General features: G+C 45.7%; 1 protein-coding gene across 1 annotated transcript in view; it reads right to left on the bottom strand.

Annotated features, from left to right (window-relative positions):
• Positions 1 to 21821, bottom strand: part of KATNAL1 (katanin catalytic subunit A1 like 1) — a 217113-nt gene that overhangs the window by 156450 nt on the left and 38842 nt on the right. The window contains exon 4 of the mRNA XM_075334619.1: positions 4573 to 4738. Within this exon, the coding sequence (XP_075190734.1) occupies positions 4573 to 4738 (166 nt within the window). The remainder of the gene's footprint in view (positions 1 to 4572; positions 4739 to 21821) is intronic.

Below are 21821 nucleotides of genomic sequence, written 5' to 3'. Positions count from 1 at the left end.
AGAGACTGCCGATGGACGTGAACAAGATAAGTATTTTGTTGGAGTGCACCTGATAGCACAGATCTATTTTCAGTAGCTCAGTGGCATCATTGATTATAGCTACAGCGGCCATTACTATGCAAGGAACAGACATGTGTCATGACAATGGCTTCTTGCAGGTTATTACTACAGGGATGACAGCCGTCTCAGTGGTGCAGCCTTCCTCACAGCTGGAGAAGCTCTTCTGCACAGATTTTCTAGCTTTCTGCTAACTGAAAATGTGTCTAACGCACTCTGCAGACAACAATAACAGCCATGGCAACACCAAGTCAGCTTAAAAATAGATGGAAATGCACTCAGTCTCTAGCTGCTGATAAATATGCTGTACAGCAATTGATTTCTGGGTAATTGGAGGAAAATTTAAAGAAAAAAAACAACAACACTAATATCTATATATATAATTGCCTTATTCTGTCTGTCTGTCTGTCATGCTCCAAAATTGTGTCCTTACGGTGACACAAAGCTGATTGGCCGCTGGGCTCGCCATGGCCCCGCCCCCCTACACGGATTGGCCTCTCGCCCCGGCTCTCTGCAGGCCCCGCCCCCCTCACGCAATGCACGCTCGCTCTGGCCCAACTGACACGGAGCTCTGACTCCCAGGTGAGTACACACACACACATCAGATCACACTCACTCTCACACACACCTCACACATCACATCCACACACTCACAACATCCTGGGATATCGCTTGCTTCTACACCGGCTCCGTCACGATCCCAGCAGCGCCAGACATAACCTTGCGATGCTGGGATCTTGACGGAGCCCGTGAACGCTGGTAACCATTATACACATCGGGTAACTAAGGTCCCTTGGTTACCCAATGTGTATCATAGTTACCAGTGTACACCGGCTCCGTCACAATCCCAGCAGCGCCAGACATAACCTTGCAATGCTGGGATCTTGACGGAGCCAGTGAACGCTGGTAACCATTATACACATCGGGTAACTAAGGTCCCTTGGTTACCCGATGTGTATCATAGTTACCAGTGTACACCGGCTCCGTCACGATCCCAGCAGCGCCAGACATAACCTTGAGATGCTGGGATCTTGACGGAGCCCGTGAACGCTGGTAACCATTATACACATCGGGTAACTAAGGTCCCTTAGTTACCCGATGTGTATCATAGTTACCAGTGTACACCGGCTCCCGGTACACATGTGCAGGGAGCCGGCATTATACTCCTCTCCCCCCAGGACTACTCCTCCTATTACAGTCCTCCTATTATACTCCTCTCTGAGTATAATAGGAGAACTATTATAGCATGGGGGATGTAGCACGATGGGGGGTGCGCAGCATGGGGGATGTAGCACGATGGGGTGCGCAGCATTTGGGATGTAGCACGATGGGGAGTGCGCAGCATGGGGGATGTAGCACGATGGGGAGTGCGCAGCATGGGGGATGGAGCACGATGGGGGGTGCGCAGCATGGGGGATGGAGCACGATGGGGAGTGCGCAGCATGGGGGATGTAGCAAGATGGGGGGTGCGCAGCATGGGGGATGTAGCACGATGGGGGGTGCGCAGCATGGGGGATGGAGCATGATGGGGAGTGCGCAGCATGAAGGATGGAGCACGATGGGGAGTGCGCAGCATGGAGGATGGAGCACGATGGGGAGTGCGCAGCATGGGGGATGGAGCACGATGGGGGGTGCGCAGCATGGGGGATGGAGCACGATGGGGAATGCGCAGCATAGGGGATGGGGCATGATGGGGGGTGGAGCACGATGGGAGGTGCACACCTCCCCCCAACACACACACACAGGGAACCACAAACACCGCCATACACAGACACCCACACACACAGACAACGCCGCACACACACAACACCCAACACACAAACACCGCGGCATACATAAATATACGCACATACCGCACAACACACACATTGCACAAAACATACCTCCCCCCAAAACACACCACACCCACACAAACCGCGCAACACACACACACAACGCGACAGACACACAGCGCTCCACAAACAACGCAACACACATACAACACCGCTCTCACCCCCCGCCACACCCAGACAACACCCAGAACATGTACAGCGCCCTACACAAACACTTGGTAACTACACACAACAACATCTATATATATATATATCTATATATATATATATATATCTATATCTATAACAAAAATCATACATGAACTACACAATACGTAAATTCTAGAATACCCGATGCGTAGAATCGGGCCACCTTCTAGTAATTTAATAACAGCACAACAATTGCCCCCCAGACATTGTCTTTTTCACATAAAAGTGGAGATTCAAAGTTGACATTGTATAGTGCTGGCATTCAACTAGAAAGGAATGAATGAGGGTGGAGTATAGGAAGGCGAGACCTGCCAGTCAGCTACTCCCAACCAATCAGCAGCATTTGGATATTCTCAAACATTCTGATAGGGCACTCTCATAAAGCTCCACCCCCATGTCCTCTCCAGTGGGATGCAAGTATTCGCACATAGGCTTTCTTCACCCAAAATCTTTACTTTGCATCCTTCAACCAATGCAACAAGTTTTTAGATGTAGTACAAATTGTTTTTATATTCCTACAGTACTTATCAAAAAAAAAACCAAACAAACAACATATAGGGCAGATTTATTATAACTAGGGGTTAATACATAGATTGAGAAAAAAGTATTAAAAATAGCTGTCGGATAAGACAATACAATCTATGTTTCCTATGAGCACCTAAAGATTTGTGCCAAAACTTGCAACAATCCCTGACAAAACTTCAAGTGAATGTCCTGGACGAGAATACTGATGACATATGGGACAGGATAGGTCATCAATATCAGATTGGTAGGGGTCCATCAAGCGACACCCCCACTTCTCGGCTGATATCTGCTCCTATAGAGGCTGAAGATAAACAATGTATGGAGCCGGAACTGCACAATTTGTGGACACTGCACCGTATCTAGTATTCCAGTGAATGGGAAATGAATACTTGAAAGAGGCTTACAACTAATGTATGGAGCTGCACAGTTCTAGCTCTACATACAGTTTGCATGCAACCACTGCCGGAACAGATAATTGTTGGTGAGAAATTGTTCACACGTCCTATTCTGTCGGCCATGACAGTGGTCTGTGTCCGCTGGAATAGGAGGGGGACTACTGTCCTTTGCTTCAAAGTGTCCATACTTCTTTTAATTAACTGACCTGGCATGACATCATTGTTGCAGAGTGATGCACAAGTGACATTGCGCCAGGCCGGCAAATGAAAAGATGAGCTGCAGACGCCACTGGGTAAGAAGCGGTTCTCCTTCTCCCACTCTAGCGGCAACAGGCGTTTATCATGGCTAATGGAGTAGGACGTGCAAATCACCAATTTTAGTCCAAATTATCAGCTTATTGCATATCTAATATTGATTATCAGGACAGGCATTACAGTCGTCCCCATGCTGTTGTGAGACTTGTGACAGGCTTTGGACTGGAGCCTCTCTTCGCCATCTAGACTCCTCATTTAAACGTAGTTTCCTTTCTGTTGGTACTTTATGAGTTAATGTCAGTTTTTGTTGCCAGCAGCTCATAGCAGTGCAGATCAGCTGTACCTGCTGTGAGTCCATGCCCCTTTTGATTTAAATAGTAGGGTTTTCCCAGCACTCCTTGCGGTTGATAGAATTAATTCTACTCTGGCCTCCCTGGTGGAAGGAACTGCTGGTGAATTGTCCAACTTCTACTTTGGAGTCTGTCTGCAGCAGTGGATTTTGGTGTTGGTATCCTTCTGTTTATTCACACTTTTTGTCCTTCCTTTCCCTCTGTGTTTATTAGTGCAGCCGTGGTCTAGTGTCTCCTGCCGGACATCTCACTAGCTAGGGGTGTTTGCAGGGCTAGTGAGGGATTAGGTATCTGGCTCGGCAACGGTTGAAACACCCCATATAGGGACGCTAACAGGTAACAGCTTGAGGTGAGTTCAGGTGGTGTCCCTTCATCCCTCTCCCTAGCCATAGGGCCCACCGTTGTTAAAGTGTCCCCAGTGTCCCCCCTTTGTTTGTGGTATTTATTTGTAGTGCATCAGGCGCATGTCGGTCTGAACGCGTGTGTCACTCTGTGGACTTCACCAACTCCGTGCATGACAACAGGTCATCAATATGTTGATCTCAGACATCCCCTTTAATTGGTCTAAAATGTTGTGGCCATGGCCCTTCCTGGTACTCCACCACCACTTTTTCAACTTTTGGCAAGCGTGGCGCAAAAGGTGAACAACTTTAGCACACTTTGCCAATTTTTTAACAACATTTTGTGGCTTAATTTATGCCAACAAATTACTCAACAAGCACAATATATGTGGAACATAATGTGGTTACTATTTGCATCAAATTAGGAAAAAGAATCCTTCAAATCACCCTTGAATTCTTTAAACAAAAATACTTATCAAATCATCCTATGGCAGAGGGTTAACAACAGTTGCACTGCTCTTACAGTAACGAATCACTGTCTTGGATGATGGTGAAAACTTTTTGTTTTATTCTTTATTTTCAATGATAACTTTTGAATATCACCTGAAAAAGTAAATAAGCTCCTTACCTTTTCATCCTTGGCTCTTCCTCGGACATCTCGTTCCCGATTTGAAGCCTTGTCATTTTTTGAAATGGGATGAGCTCTTCCAACAGGGCCGTGAGGTTGGACCCCTGGAGATTCCTTCCGTGCGAGCTTTACATCTCTACTAGGTCTTCTGACCTGGGGAGGAGCCCTGAGAAACATAAAAAGAAACCAGAAGATCAACTAAAGCCCATTTGCCAGTGTCGTCCAAGCTTTTCTTTTATGTGACTGAATTTTTTGTATATGAAAACAGTTAAAGTCTATATAAATGTTACATAAATCAAAAAGAAGGTCAACAAAAAGGGTCCACTCCTGGCTAGAAGAGTTTCAATATGAGGAAATCCAATACTTTGTAGAAAAAGATCCCAGCATCACAGGGAGGACGGGGGCATCGTAATTTACACAAATCCGTCACACAATAAAACCACCTGCCTAATATCGTGTGAACCCCCATTGTTCTTGTGAACTTTGGCTCATGTTTCACAAACCAATAATGGACAATGTTTGCAGTATAGCAGGGCTGATTATCCCACTGAAACGGTCCTTGTCATTGGGAAATACCATGAAATACCACCTGCAGAAGGTACAGGGTACATTGCCTTTGTATGTGATAGAAATCAGTTTCCCAGTTGAACATTTCAAGGGCACCACACTACCTCTGCCAGCTTGCTTTCATCCGATAGGGCATTCTGGTGCCCCCTTGGAGCACACACATGGGTATCCAGACCAGACCACCTCCATGATCCACTGTAGGTATTTTTTTTTTACAGTGCTCAGCATGGGCACTATGACTGCAGCTACAAAGCCACGTAAACGGCAAACGTAGACGCTCTGACATCTTTCCATCACCGCGATTATTATCCTATTCCACAATACAGTGGCTCTTTTATGGGATCAGATCAAAACAGCTGCCCCTTGTTCCTGACATGCAGATGACAGTTCAGCTGTCACTTTGAGGACCACTTTTTGTAGATAGTAAGAACTGCATACTTAGACCATCCAACAAGACCCCCCATTTAAAGTGAATCTGTCACCAGGTTTTTCCCACCTAATCTGACAGCAGCATAATGTAGAGACCAAGACCCTGATTCCAGTAAGTGTCACTTAGGCCCGTTTCACACATCTGACATTTCACCGGATCCGGCATACTCCAGTACAGTGTAATACTGTACAATGACATCGCGACATGCTCCGGTCACATGAAAAAAAATGTGACCGGAGGTTGCCGCGATGCCATTATACTGTATTGCACTGTACTGGAGTGTGCAGATTCCGGCAATCCGACGAAATGCCCGATGTGTGAAACAAGCCTTACTTGGCTGCTTAGTGTAATTTTGATAAAATCACTAATTAATCAGCAAATTGTCTCTCCAGTAAAGGAGACAAACTCTAGCACAGCGCCACCTATTGGAAGTAGTAATCCTAAAAGTTACAAGTGGATTTTTAACAATCCTTTGCAATATGACTCAGGATATATGCTTGCCCCTCGTCAGTGCAAAGTATGGGGGTGTCTGATCTGACTCATGAGAAAGCTAATCAGCAGGATATTATAATTACAAGACTACTTGGCGTGCTGCAGGTAGTCCAGCATATTCATGAGCTCTGCATAACTGCTATATCTGCAGCAGAGAAAACATTGATTACAGCAACAGCTCAGTAAGTGACACATCGCTGGAATCAGGGTTTGTCTCTACATTATGCTGCTCTCAGATGGGGGAGCAAAAACCTGACAGATTCCCGTTAAGAAGTACTCTAATCCATTTAACATTGGCTACATTAGTATTGCTAGACAAATCCTTACACTTTGCTCATTTTTCTGCTTCCACTACATTAACAAAATAATATATACATAATACTGTATATCCAACCTATTCCTGGCAGATGCTATTGTAACAATATAATATATGCATCTTTCAGGAGGTTTTACCTGTTTTTGGATGGCCCATAGACTTTAAATGTCCAGAAAGTCTGCATATTGGCAGGAGTCGCACTTGCGCGAGTCTCGCATCACATCACCTGGCACAGCCGCACACTCTCCGGACAGGAGCGGGTCGGCTGCATGTATTTCTATGCAGCTGAGATGCTCCTGTCTGGAGAGCGGCAGGCCGTGCCGGGTGATGCGATGCGAGACTCACGCAAGTGCGACTCCGGCCTTATTCTGAAATGACATTTTGTAACGTCATTAAAAAGGTTGTCCGCAACTAGGACAACCCCTTCTCAATCCATGTTTTACCCTTAACCCCTTAATGACTGAGCCAGTTTTTTCCTTAATGCCCAGGAAAAATTGTACAATTCTGACCGGTGTCACTTTACGATGTAATAACTCTGGAACGCTTCAATGGATCCTTGTGATTCTGAGACTGTTTTTTGTACTTCATGACATTGGTAAATTTAGTACAATATTGTTTGCTTTTATAATGTGACAAAAAAAAAAGAAATTTGTCAAAAAGTTGGATTATTTTGCAATTTTCAAACTTTCATTTTATGCCCTTAAATATGAGAGCTATGCCACATAAAATAGTTAATAAATAACATTTCCCACATCTCTACCTTACATCAGCGCAAATTTTGAAACATATTTTTGGGGGTTAAAAGGGTTTAAAGTTCATCAGTAATTTCTAATTTTTCCAACAAAAGTTACAAAACCATTTTTTTTTTTTTTTTTTTTTAAGTGGCCACTTCACATTTACAGTGACTTTGGAAGGCCTAGTAGACAGAAAATATCCAAAAGTGACGTCATTCTAAAAACTGCACCCCTCAAAGTGCTCAAAACCACATCCAAGAAGTTTATTAACTCTTCAGGTGCTTGACAGGAATACAAAATGGAATAAAAAAAATTAAATACATTTACAGACCCCTATACATTTTTCACTCTTTGTTTTGCAGACATTTGGTAAATTCAAAAAAGTTCTTTTTTTTCTCATTAATGTACACTCTGCACTCCATCTTGACAGAAAAAAAAATCAGAAATGTAGACATTTTTGCAAATTTATTAAACAAGAAAAACTGAAATATCACATGGTCATAAGTATTCACACCCTTTGCTCAGACACTCATGTTTAAGTCACATGTTGTCCATTTCCTTGTGATTCTTCTTGAGATGGGTCTACTCCTTCATTGGAGTCCAGCGGTGTTTAATTAAACTGATAGGACTTGATTTGGAAAGGCACACACCTGTCTATATAAGACCTCACAGTTCACAGTGCATGTCACACCAAATGAGAATCATGAGATCAAAGGAACTGCCCAAGGAGCTCAGAGACAGAATTGTGGCAAGGCACAGATCTGGCCAAGGTTACAAAAGAATTTCTGCAGTACTCAAGGTTCCTAAGAGCACAGTGGCCTCCATAATCCTTAAATGGAAGAAGTTTGGGACCACCAGAACTCTTCCTAGACCTGGCCGTCCAGCCAAACTGAGCAATCGTGGGAGAAGAGCCTTGGTGAGAGAGGTAAAGTAGAACCGCAAGATCACTGTGGCTGGGCTCCAGAGATGCAGTAGGGAGATAGGAGAAAGTGTACCTTTGGCAGGTAACGGATCCGTTTTTTTTAACAGATCTGTCCCATCAGTTGTACCAGAATCTGCAACGCATCAATCACATCAGTCACAAAACGGATTGTGATTGATGCAAAACAAAGGAAGTGTGAACTTAGCCTAACAGTGATGAGCAAGAAAGTTTCACATTTCTACACACCCCTGTGGCTCTAATTGGTGCATAGTTCTGAGGAGTTATTTCTTTGTTTGGGATACTATATAAACTGGTCACTTGATGTAATAAAGCAGAAACTTTCAGTACACCACAAAGCATCTGTGCTGCAATGATTTCCCAAGCGCTTGTAAAATAAATCTTATTAATTTGGAGCTTCAATGGTATAGAAGGAGTGTATTTCGCTCACAAAACCATACAGTGAAAGTAAATACAGGGGTTACAAAGCACTGAGTTTTCCTTTAATCTATCTTCATTTTGTAACATCTCCTTGAAAAAAAAACAAAATGACTGTAACAACCCAATAAAGATAAATTTGGCTTTAGTGCTCTGACAAATAAATACAGATGAGAGATACTGGGGAGGCAAATTCTTCTTTTCTGCTGGCTTGGCATTAATTTATGACTACAAGAGAATATTAGATTTGTGTGCTTAAAAATGTAAAAGTGCCAGACTGGATTATCAGAGCGAAGAAGATGGAAACATTCAGTACGAGACATTACAAGAATTAGCAGACTAACCGAGAAACAATTCCTAGAAATCACCCCACACAGCAGAGCAGCTGGAAGCACGGACCGGTGTGAAGAGAAAATAGAGAGAAGTACACGGAGTTTGTATGCTCTCCCCGTGGCTATCCTCATTTTCCGCATTTTCCGATTTCCTTTCACAGTCTAAAGACATATAATATGGATTATAGAAAACCATGTATCATTTCCTTTACACTTCACAAATGCTGGCGTTGGTAGATCATATAAAATGCCAATAAAATACATTTAAGTTTGTGGGTGTAATGTGAAAAAACAAAATGTGGAAAAGTTTCACGGGTTATGAATACTTTTTCAAGGCATTGAGATAGATAGATACATACACACAGTATATCACAAAAGTGAGTACACCCCTGACATTTTATTATATCTTTACATGGGACAACACTAAAGACATCACTGATAAAATTTAGAGTAGTCAGTGTACAGTTTGTATAATAATGTACATATGGTGTTTTTGATATGGGGTGTACTTATTTTTACATCAACCAAATTGAGTAAAACTGAAGATTTTGTAAAGAAAGATATGTTATTATAAGGGATCCTGTCACCAGGAGTTTCCCTATAAGCTGCAGCCATCACCACTAAGCTCTTATATAGAGCATTCTAGAATACTGTATATAAGTGCACAGGCCGCTCTGTATAACATAAAAACATATTTTATTATACTCACTTGAGAGGTGACCGGGTCCAATATGCGTCGCTGATCTCGGTTCCGGCATCTCCTCACTTCCATCCATCGCCGTCCCTCTTCTCAGCTGTGTTTGGATGATGCGTCCTACGTCATCCACATAGAGGTCTCAATGGCCCTCCTGGGGAAGCGCACTTTGATCTACCCTGCTGAGGGCAGATCAAAGTATTGTAGTGTGCATGCGGTCTTTTGACATTTCTTCACACCTGCGCATTAGAGTACTTTGCTCTGCCTTCAGCATTGTAGATCAAAGTGTGCATGCGCAGAAGCGCCATCGAGGCCTTGTATAGATAACGTAGGATGTGTCATCCACACGGAGCTAGAAAGGAGGACAGCGATAGACGGAAGAGAGGCGGCCCTGCACCTGAGAAAAGCGACGCCCATCAGACCTGACCGCCCCACAGAGGAGTATAATATAGGTGTTTGTTTACAGTGTGACTTTGTCTCTTATATACAGTACTAGAAGGTGGCCCGATTCTACGCATCGGGTATTCTAGAATTTACGTATTGTGTAGTTCATGTATGATTTTTATTATATATATATATATATATATATATATATATATATATATATATATATATATATATATATATATATATATATATATATATATATATATATATAGATGTTGTTGTCTGTAGTTACCAAGTGTTTGTGTAGGGCGCTGTACATGTTCTGGGTGTTGTCTGGGTGTGGCGGGGGGTGAGAGCGGTGTTGTATGTGTGTTGCGTGTGTTGCGTTGTTTGTGGAGCGCTGTGTGTCTGTAGCGTGTGTGTGTGTGTTGCGCGGTTTGTGTGGGTGTGGTGTGTTTTGGGGGGAGGTATGTTTTGTGCAATGTGTGTGTTGTGCGGTATGTGCGTATATTTATGTATGCCGCGGTGTTTGTGTGTTGGGTGTTGTGTGTGTGCGGCGTTGTCTGTGTGTGTGGGTGTCTGTGTAGGGCGGTGTTTGTGGTTCCCGGTGTGTGTGTGGTGTGTTGTGTGTGTGTTGGGGGGAGGTGTGCACCTCCCATCGTGCTCCATCCCCCATGCTGCGCACCCCCCATCGTGCTCCATCCCCCATGCTTCCCACCCCCCATCGTGCTCCATCCCCTATGCTGCGCATTCCCCATCGTGCTCCATGCCCGATGCTGCGCACCCCCCATCGTGCTCCATCCCCCATGCTGCGCACTCCCCATCGTGCTCCATCCTCCATGCTGCGCACTCCCCATCGTGCTCCATCCCCCATGCTGCGCAACCCCCATCGTGCTCCATTCCCCATGTTGCGCACCCCCCATCGTGCTCCATCCCCCATGCTGCGCACCCCCCATCGTGCTCCATCCCCCATGCTGCACACTCCCCATCGTGCTCCATCCTCCATGCTGCGCACTCCCCATCGTGCTCCATCCCCCATGCTGCGCACCCCCCATCGTGCTACATCCCCCATGCTGTGCACCCCATCGTGCTCCATCCCCCATGCTATAATAGTTCTCCTATTATACTCAGAGAGGAGTATAATAGGAGGACTATAATAGGAGGAGTAGTCCTGGGGGGAGAGGAGTATAATGCCGGCTCCCTGCACATGTGTACCGGGAGCCGGTATACGCTGGTAACTATGATACACATCGGGTAACTAAGGGACCTTAGTTACCCGATGTGTATAATGGTTACCAGCGTTCACCGGCTCCGTCACGATCCCAGCAGCGCAAGGTTATGTCTGGCGATGCGTGCGGAGGGCCGGGGCGAGTGGCCAATCCATGCGGAGGGCGGGGCCAGGCCGAGGCGAGCGACCAATCCGTGGGGGGGGGCGGAGTCGAGGCGAGGCGAGCGGCCAATACGTGCGGGGGGCGGGGCCATGGCGAGCCCAGCGGCCAATCAGCTTTGTGTCACCATAAGGACACAATTTTGGAGCAAGACAGACAGACAGACAGACAGACAGAATAAGGCAATTATATATATAGATTCTAGAATGTTATATACAAGAGCTCACTGGTAGTGGTTGCAGTTTATAAGGGAAAATCCTGGTGACAGGTTCCCTTTAACAGAGATGAGAGGACCTGAATAAAGTTCAGGGTTCATACCAAATACGAACATTTCAAAAAACAAAACAAAAAAAACAGTGTTCGGGTGTTATATGTATGCAAACCACTCAAGTGGGCATCGCTGTGCTTGGGTACGTTTGGTGCATCCAGTGAAAGTCGCTTGTAGTGTTGGAATGGCTCACACTGGCTGTAACAACAGCCTGATCGGATGTAGTGTGTAGAAAAAAAAAAAAATAAAAAAACACTGCCATTCATCCTCCAGAAGTGATCTGTTTAAGGCTGGCTGAATATTGGCGGGGAGCAGAACTGCCCAATAAGTGACCCCTAAATCGGGTCCAGCTCAAATCTGGGTTCCAACCGAACTTTATCTAAAGTCTGGCTGAACCCAAACTTCAACGGGTACGCTCAATTCTAATAATTAACCTTACTTTCATGTTATGGGTTTAAAACAAAATGTTCTATGAAACTCCGTTATGTAAGGGAGATATTTATTGAAATCTTACTTTTCATAGGGGGTGTACTCAATTATGATGTGCTATATACCGTATATAATTATTATTATAGCGCCATTTATTCCATGGCGCTTTAGAAGTGAAAGAGGGTATACATACAACAATCATTAACAGTACAAAACAGACTGGTATAGGAGGAGAGAGGACCCAGCCCGCGAGGGCTCACAGTCTACAGGGAATGGGTGATGGTACAATAGGTGAGGACAGAGCTGGTTGCGCAGTGGTCTATATATATATATGTAGATAGATATATATATCTGTATGTATGTATGTATGTATGTATGTATGTATGTATGTATGTATGTACATATATAATTATATATATATATATATATATATATATATATATATACACACACACATACATAGAGATATATATCTATCTATATCTATCTATCTATCTATCTATCCATCTCTATCTATCTCTACCTATCTATCTATCTACATATACACACACACACACAGTGTGTCCACCCATATCCTGTCCACCGCCTTGAGAACTTGAGAACAGCGGCAGCTATAGGCATAGAAGTGGTGTCTAGGTATAGTAAAGTATCCATGCGCTACGCAATGAAACCACCTATAGTGCCACTTGGTGGAAAACAACGGAGTTAGCATTTTTATTTCGAAAATGGAACGAGAGAGAAAAAAAGTGAATTACAAAGTTGTAGAGCATCATCAATTCAATACACAAGGCTGCAGACGTGAAGCGATTCCTCATGGAGACCTTCCTACAAGTCATTGGGTATGGTGGCTGCGTGGAGTGGCCTCCACGCTCACCTGACCTGACCCCATTGGACTTCTTTCTGTGAGGTCACATCATACAGCAGGTGTATGCGACCCCTCCACCAACATTACAGGACCTACGACGACGTATCACAGATGCTTGTGCAAACGTATCATCTACAATATTGCACAACGTGCAGCAAGATACAGTATGCTGTCCAGAGTCCAGATGTGCATTGCAGCTGACGGTGGCCACTTTGAGCATCAAAGTTAACTGAGCGCCATATGCGTGACCAGCATTCAATGTTTTTGGGGGGGGGGGGTCATAGGTTTCATATCATAGCATTTCTGTATGTAAGGTGTTGAAACGTATTGAATTGATGATGCCCTGCAACTTTGTAATTCACTTTTTTTCTCTATCCCGTTAATTAACTGTAGCAAAATAGAAGCTGAGCCATGATTGGTTGCTATTGGCAGGCTGATAAATCTCCAGGCAACAGAAAGCCCTCCCCCTTGACAGTATCTATTAGCTCACACATACTGTAATAGAGAGGTCATGTGACTGACAGCTGCCGTATTTCCTATGTGGTACATTTGTTGTTCTTGTAGTTTGGCTGCTTATTAATCAGATTTTTATTTTTGAAGGATAATACCAGACTTGTGTGTGTTTTAGGGCGATTATGTGGCGAGGTTGGTGTGTGTGTGGTGAAATGTGTGCTGAGGGTGGTATATGTGTTCAAGTACGTGATAGTGTGTGGCGCATTTTGTGTGTGTGTTCATATACCCAAGTCTGGTGAGTATCCCATGTCGGGGCCCCACCTTAGCAACTGTACGGTATATACTCTTAGTACAGCTAGTAATGTATGTATATATATATATATATATATATATATATATATATATATATATATATATATATATATATATATATATATATATATATATATATATATATATATATATATATATATGATTACCAAAACTTACTCAAGATACATTTATATAATCAATGTAGGCTAAACATGCAGACACTCGGCTTTACTTTGAGGGTATTCACATCCTAATTAGAGTAAGGATTTAGGAATTACAACTGTTTAACCCCTCCACCCCCAGGCCTGGTTTTCCCTTTCCTGATCAGTCCAATTTTTTCGATTTTTACCAGTATCACTTTATGATGTAAAACCTCTGTAACGCTTCAATGCATTCTAGTGATTCTGAGATTGTTTTTTTTTTCGGAACATATTGTACTTCATGATAGAAGTAAACATGTTTTGCATTTATTTGTGTTAGTAAATTAGAATTTCTCAATTTACAAAACCATTTTATTAAAGGGACCGCATCACATATGAAGTGACTTTGAGAGGCCTAGGTGACAGAAAATACTCAAAAGTGATACCATTATAAAAACTGCACCCCTCAAACTGCTCAAAACCACATGCAAAAAAAGAGAATTTTGTTACTTACCGTAAATTCTTTTTCTTATAGTTCCGTCATGGGAGACCCAGACCATGGGTGTATAGCTTCTGCCTCCGGAGGACACAGAAAGTACTACACTCAAAACGTGTAGCTCCTCCCTCCTAGCATATACACCCCCTGCTAGCCAGTCCTAGCCAGTTTAGTGCAAAAGCTGAAGGAGGACATCCACCCACAAGTAGAGACAGAGTAAAACCCGGAACAACCGGAACCTCTGTCTACAACAACAACAGCCGGTGAAGACACACGGAACAAGAAACCTGCCAACAGGCAATAGGGAGGGTGCTGGGTCTCCCATGACGGAACTATAAGAAAAAGAATTTACGGTAAGTAACAAAATTCTCTTTTTCTTTATCGTTCCTATGGGAGACCCAGACCATGGGACGTTCTAAAGCAGTCCATGGGTGGGAATAAACAGACAAACTGAGAAGCAGGCGAAACCTAACTTCACAAATGGGCGACAGACGCCTGAAAAATGCGTCTGCCCAAGCCCGCGTCTGCCAAAGCATGAGCATGCCTTGGGTAGTGCTTCGAAAAAGTATGCAGACTAATCCGAGTGGCAGTCTGACAGACCTGCTGAGCCGTAGCCTGGTGCCTGAAAGCCCAAAAGGCACAGACAGCTCTGATCAAGTGTGCCCTGATCCCCGGCGGGGAAGGCACTTGAGTACACTTGTAGGCATCGGAAATGGCCAACCTAAGCCAACGAACCAGGGTCGGCTTAGATGCCGAGAGACCGCTACGCTGACTAGTGGTCAGCACCAGAGAGAGGTGCACCGCCTAATAACGGCGGTGCGAGACACATAGATCCGGAGCGCCTGCACCAGATCCAGGATATGCAACGCTTTTTCAAAGCGATGAACAGGGGCCGGACAAAAGGAAGGCAGGAAAAATGCCCCGGTTAAGGTGGAAGCAGCAACCACCTTAGGGAGAAAGTCCGGAGTCGGACGGAGACCACCTTGTCTTGATGAAAAAAAACAAAAAAGGGGGTGACTCCGAAGAGAGTGCAACCAAAACAGAGACTCTCTGGCGGGAAATTATGGCCACTAGAAAGACTACTTTCTGTGAAAGATAAGTACAAAAAACAAACAAAACCGCTCACCACTGCAGAGACAAGCCTGAATATATCCTCCTGTTAGTCCCCTTTGGTCCGGCACGGATTACGGCAGCAAGCCGAGAAGATAATAGAAGAAAGCAGTGGAAAAATCCAGCTGGACTCCAAAGGGATAAATAAAAATGCTTCTTTATTTATATCAACTCGATTAAAAATATATATCCATTTCTCAAGTAAAGACACCGGCTTGTTCACACTGATGCATGGCAGATGTATACTACTACGCGTTTCGGCGGAACGCCTTCCTCAGGTCATAGTCAGTACAAGATTAAGAGGATATTTATAAATGTTTTTCCTGAGCAGCGAAGTAACTCACATGTTCTCAATAAATTAATTATATAGGGGAGTATACACTGCTCAGGTAAAATCACAAATTCACAAGAGGAAAGTACAAAAAGACCATGAAGTATTTATCTAACCTTAAATTACATAGGTATCCATCCAGATAAAATACAGAAAAAAATATATATATATCAATTAACATCTAGGTATGAAAATCTTATATATAGATAGATATACATATCTTTTTTTCTTTCTTTTTTTTCCCATAAATGGACATGAAAATCAATAGACACAATAAAACCCCACTTTATAGATGTAGATAATCACATTCGTTTGTCAAAACACATTATAGGAAGCAAGACATATAAAAAGGACACTGCCCACAGGTATAAGAAGAGAGAGAGAGAGAGAAAAAAAAAAAAAAAAATTTATAATGTCTCGCAGTTGTCAGCCAAGGCCTACCCGTATACGGAAACCGTGAGGACCGGATTAAGGTCCCAGGGCTCCATAGGCCGCCGGTAAGGCGGAATGATGTGAGATGCGCCCTTGAAGGAGCGCACCGGAGCCAGCCGGACGATACGCCGCTGGCACACACTGACAGAGCCGAGACTTGTCCCTTAATGAGGGATAGTCCTAGCTGTAGACCGGACTGTGGAAGGGACAGGAGGGTCGGCAAGGCCAAAAGGCCAAAGGACACTTTGGAGCTCGAGTCATAGTGGAGATGACTTCAGGAGGGATACCAGAAGTCGTCAAGATCCAGGACTCAAGAGCCACGCCGTCAATCTGAGAGTCCAGAATTCTGGCGGAAAAAACGGACCTTTTGAGAGAAGGTCTGGACGGTCCGGAAGATGCCATGGCAACACTACGGACAGATGGAGCAGGTCAGGGTACCAAGCTTGCCTGGGTCAGTCCGGAGTATGAGAATGACCCGACGGCCCTCTTTACTGATCTTGCGCAGGACTCTGGACAAGAGCTAGAGGGTGAAACACGTAAGAGAGACGAAGCTGGGACCAAACATGAACCAGAGCGTCTGCCGCAAAGCCTGAGGATCGTGGACCACGGTTGGACAGCTGAAATAGTCTGCCTCGCAGTTTTCACGTCTAGGATGTGGGCTGCGGATACGGTGGACTAGGAGTCCCTCGTCCACTGAAGAATGCGTTGAGCCGCCAACATTGCCAGGCGGCTGAGTGTCCCGCCCTGGAAGTTGATGTAGGTAAACGCTGTCACGTTGTCCGACTGGACTCGAATGTGCCTAGCCGTCAACAGATGGTGAAAGGCTTAGAGAGCTAGAAATACAGCTCTGATTTCCAGCACATTGATCCAGAGGGCTGATTCGGACAGAGTCCAAGCGCCCTGCGCTCCACGGTGGAGATATACTGCTCCCAAGGCGGATAGACTAGCATCCTGGTGAGGATCACCCGGGACGGGGCCAGGAAGGAGCGTCCCTGAGACAGAGTGGCCGAAGCCACCACTGAAACGAGCCCCTGGTCTGTGGCGAAGCCACCACCCCGTGGAAGGAGGAAGTTCGCTTGTACAGCGGAAAATATCCAGCCTCAGAGGACGCAGGAGAAACTGGGCAAGGGAATCGCTTCCATTGACGCCACCATCTGACCAGTACCTGTATTCGGTGCCTGATAGAACGACGTCGACCGCCAGCGGAGAGACTACAGTTTAACTAAGGGCAGCTTCACAAGTGCCGACAGAGTCTCGTATTGCGTCCCTGGGAACGGGAACTTCTGGTTCGAAGTCAGAGTGGACTTGGACAGAATGACAAGCCACCTGAATTGGTTAGAGTGGCGAGAGTGAGCGAAGCACTCTGCTAAGAGTCTGCACTGGATGAAGCCCCGACAAGAAGACCGTCCAGGGCAAAAGATCACTGCCAATCCCTAGAGGTGCAGGACCCTAATCACAGCTGCCCCAACCTTGAGAATACTCGAGGGGCCGTGGCTAACCCCAAGGGAAGAGCCACGAATTGGACCACTCCGATTGCAAAACGTAGCCAACGCTGGTGTGAAACTGCGATTGGCACTTGCAGATAGGCATCTCTGATGCCGATGGATGGTAGGGAATCTCCTTGGGTTATTGATTGATCCGGTGAAAAACACACGGAACAAGACCGAGACTCCATGTGAAAACGCCACACCTGAACATGCTTGAAAAGCTTAAGATCCAGGTCGGAAGGCACCGCCCTCTTCGGGGACTAGGAATAGATTTAAGCAAAAATCTCAGAACCGTTCCCAGTCGGGAACCGGTACAATTACTCCATTGGCCTGCAAGAATGCCACGGCCTGTGAGAAGGTGGCGGCCTTGGAGCCTGGGGGAGTTGACAGAAAAAATCTGTTTGGCGGGTGGATAGAATTCTATCCTGTAGCCATGGGAGATATAATCCCGCACCCACTGAACGGAGACGTGTTAAAACCATACGTCGCCAAGTGGGAGAGCCTGCCACCGACCAACGTTGTTGGCGTGGCTAGATAGCTCGGAGGAAGCTGACTCAGTGGCAGCATCTCCTGCGGTTTTCTGAAGACGCAGCTTCGAGCGCCATTTGGGTTTATGAACCTTGGCCGAGCTAGGGACGAGGCCGAGGGCTTAGAGAACGATCAGATGGAGGAACGAAAAAAAAAACGAAACCTCAACTGATTCCTGCCCTGGACAGGTTTCCTGGTTTAGGTTTGTGGCATGGAAGAACTCTTCCCGCCAAGAGCTTCCTTAATTTCATCCAGTTGGTTCCGAAGAGACTGGTCCCAACAAAAGGGAGCCCAGCAAGGAACTTCTATAGAAGCATCTGCCTTCCATTTCCGAAGCCACAGGAGCCTGCGGATAGCGAGGAAATTAGCCGAGGCCACCGCAGTGCGGTGTCCAGCATGGCAGACATGGCATAGGATGAAAAGACTGAAGTCTGGAAGTTCAGGCAACCATTTCGGGCATAGAGTCCCTGTGAGGGAATGCATCTCCTCTAGAGAAGCAGAGAAGGCTACAAAAAAACCCGCACTGCTGTAAAGCTGAGGAGAACGAAGCTCCTGCCGCCCCCATACAGATTTGGCCAGAAGGACAACCTGGCGGACCGCAAAACCTTAAGTGAGGAGCCATCAGCCACTGACATAACGGTCCGGGCTGAGCCACCTTTGGTGAATGAGCCCACTCCTTGACCACCACTTGTGGAAAGGGAAAAACAGTCCTCAGAACCACGCTTCATGGGAAGCGACTGTCAGAGCGGACCCTGGGCTTGGTCACAGTGGCCTGAAAACTGGAGTGGTTAAGGAACACACTTTGTGTTCTCCTAGGCAAGGTAACTCCGGCGGATTGAGGTCCAGTACAAAATTAATGTACAGTGGGATCCTTATAGAGGTGCAGTCAGCCACTGATACAACTATCCGGGCTGAAAGTCTAGACACCGGAGGGACCACCCTTGGCGAATGAGCTCACTCCTTGACCACCTCTGATGGGAGGGGGAAACAGTCATCAGAACCCCGCTTTGGGGTCTGACAGGACAGGCTGTGGGCTTGGACACAGTGGGCTGAAAACTGGAGTGGTTAAGGAACACACTCCTTGTCCTGTTTAAGGTATACTGATGCCTTTCTGCCAGCGGGGAATACTCCCCTGATACAGGCGGATGGAGGTCCAGTACAAGTATAATGGACGCAATCCAATCATTAGCATCTGCGTCACCTACGGACAGATCAATGGTACATAAAGTAGCGTCCGAGCCCCTGGTAGAGACATCCTCCTCGTCCAGTGAGTCAGCTCGTGAATCAGAGCTGCGGGACGGGGAAGGACAGGGGACCCTGCGTCTCCATGTCAGGAGGACGGGGTCTGAGACCAGAAGGAGAGTCCTCTGTGAGCTTTGCTGAGCGAGCTGTAGCAGAAAACGCCCTGAGAAGGGGGCTAATGCATGCTCAGCAGATTACGGGACAGCCGACCCCTGGAAAGAGCGGATTCTAGCCAAACCGGGGGTCAGCCACCGAAGCCGGAGCAGCTGGAGGGACCACTGATGAGCCTCCAGGCTGAGGGGCCACTGTGTTTATGAGCTCGGTACAGCCGTACGAGACTACATGCAGTGCATAATAAAAAACAGCCTTGCAGCCTTGCTCTGATGTGAGGCATGCTGCAGAGGTGGGGGCTCTGTCCTAGAATGGCCCCCAGCATATATAAACAGATAAAATAAGCAGCTGCACAAACCGGAGGTTGTGGCTGCCAGATCGTTTAAACAGACATTTCTGTGCCCTCCAGTCCCTCAGCCCAGGCCCCCACTTGTCACAATGTGGAATCTCTGTGCCTATGCAGGCACAGAAAACGCTGAGAAAATGGCGACCGGAGCGAGGAGAGGGGGCGGGGCCTACTCTGAGAGCGGCAAATGAGGTAGCCAGGGGAGGGAATCCTTCCTCAGTGAGGAGTGTCCCTTCCCTGTGCTGCACAGCCGCTGGGCGGAGCCACACTGTCCCTCTGCATGACTGACATGCAGAGGCAGTGGAAACCGAAACTAGGCCTCAGGCGAAGCCGGGGCCTAGATTTAAACATGCGGCCGGCGTGCAGGCACCATCGGCGCGGTTCTCCAGTGAAAACTGGAGAACCGGCCGGAAATGTTAACACAAACATAAAATATACTCTCCCCAATAAATAAAGTATAAAGGACCCCTGGAAAGACCACTTTCTGTGGTAATAACGTCTCATATACTTAGCTTGTGAGACGCAGGTTGCCAGGTCCCTGGGGGGTGATCGCTCCGTCCAGCAGGATCCTGAAAAAGGGCTGCGGATGGAGACCGGTCTCCTGCAAAGCAGTGAGAACCGTGTTGGCTCCCACTTCAAGCCAGAGCCCCAGGGGATGGTGAAGGAGCGCGGCATGAGAAGGCTCCAGCCTTGGAAAATCAACCTTAACAGCACCGCCGACACAGTGGGGTGAGAAGGGACATGCCGGGAGTCCAGCTGGACCCGCTTTTCTTCCAAATCTTTGATCCAAAAGGAAAAATCAAAAATCAAAAATCAGAGAATGCATGTGTGTGTGACCTCCTGAAACACAAAGCATTGAACTGGCTAGGACTGGCTAGCAGGGGGTGTATATGCTAGGAGGGAGGAGCTACACGTTTTGAGTGTAGTACTTTGTGTGTCCTCCGGAGGCAGAAGCTATACACCCATGGTCTGGGTCTCCCATAGGAACGATAAAGAAAGTTTATTAACCCTTCAGGTGTTTTACAAAAACTAATGCAATGTGGAAGGAAAAAATAAAAATTTTACTTTTTCCCACAAAAATGTTTAGCCCCAAATTTAGCATTTTCCCAGGGGTAACCAGAGTACACCAATATCCCATGTATGGTGGAAAAATACTGTTTGGGCACACGACCGGGCTTGGAAGGGAAAAAGCGCCATTAAACTTAAAGAGCGTAAAATTGGCTGGAATCGATAGCAGACTCCATGTCGTGTTTGGAGAGACTCTGATGTGCCTAAACAGTGGAAACCCCCAACAAGTAATATTTTCGTTTAACCCCTTTAATTAAACCCGAGCACCTACAATTCAATTGAATTTCTGTTTCATTTTAAATTAAAAACAGTGGCATGCAGAGCCCAAATCACAAAGAAATGGTCACTGTCCAAATATTTCAGGACCTAACTGTACATTATACACACACATAGATATACACAGTGAAGAAAATATCAGAATGTATGATTTTTAAATAATTCATTTATATTTGATTGCATAAAATAAGTATTTGTTCATCTAGCAACCAGCAAGAATTCTCACTTCCACAGATTTTTTTTTTCTCTGTAAGAAGCTCCTACCCTGCACTCATTACCTGTATTCATTGCACCCGTTTAAACTCATTAACTATATAAAAGACACCTGTCTACACACAATCACATTCCAACCTCTCCACCATGGCCAAGACCAAAGAGATGTTTAAAGGACATTAGGGGCAAAATTGTAGACCTGCACAAGGCTGGGATGGGCTACAGGAGAATAGGCTAGCAGCTTGGTGAGAAGGCAACAACTGTAGTCACAATTATTAGAAAATGAAAGAAAAACAAGCTGACTGTCAATCTTACTCAGTCTGGGGATCCATGCAAGATCTCACCTCTAGGGGTAAAGAAGATTCTGAGAAAGGTCAGGAATGCGCCCAGAATGACAAGGGAGGACCTGGTCAATGACCTGAAGAGAGCTGGGACGACATTCTAA

Source organism: Anomaloglossus baeobatrachus, chromosome 2 (assembly GCF_048569485.1).
Source record: "Anomaloglossus baeobatrachus isolate aAnoBae1 chromosome 2, aAnoBae1.hap1, whole genome shotgun sequence".
NCBI lineage: Eukaryota > Metazoa > Chordata > Amphibia > Anura > Aromobatidae > Anomaloglossus > Anomaloglossus baeobatrachus.
This window is presented reverse-complemented; position numbering and strand designations above follow the sequence as displayed.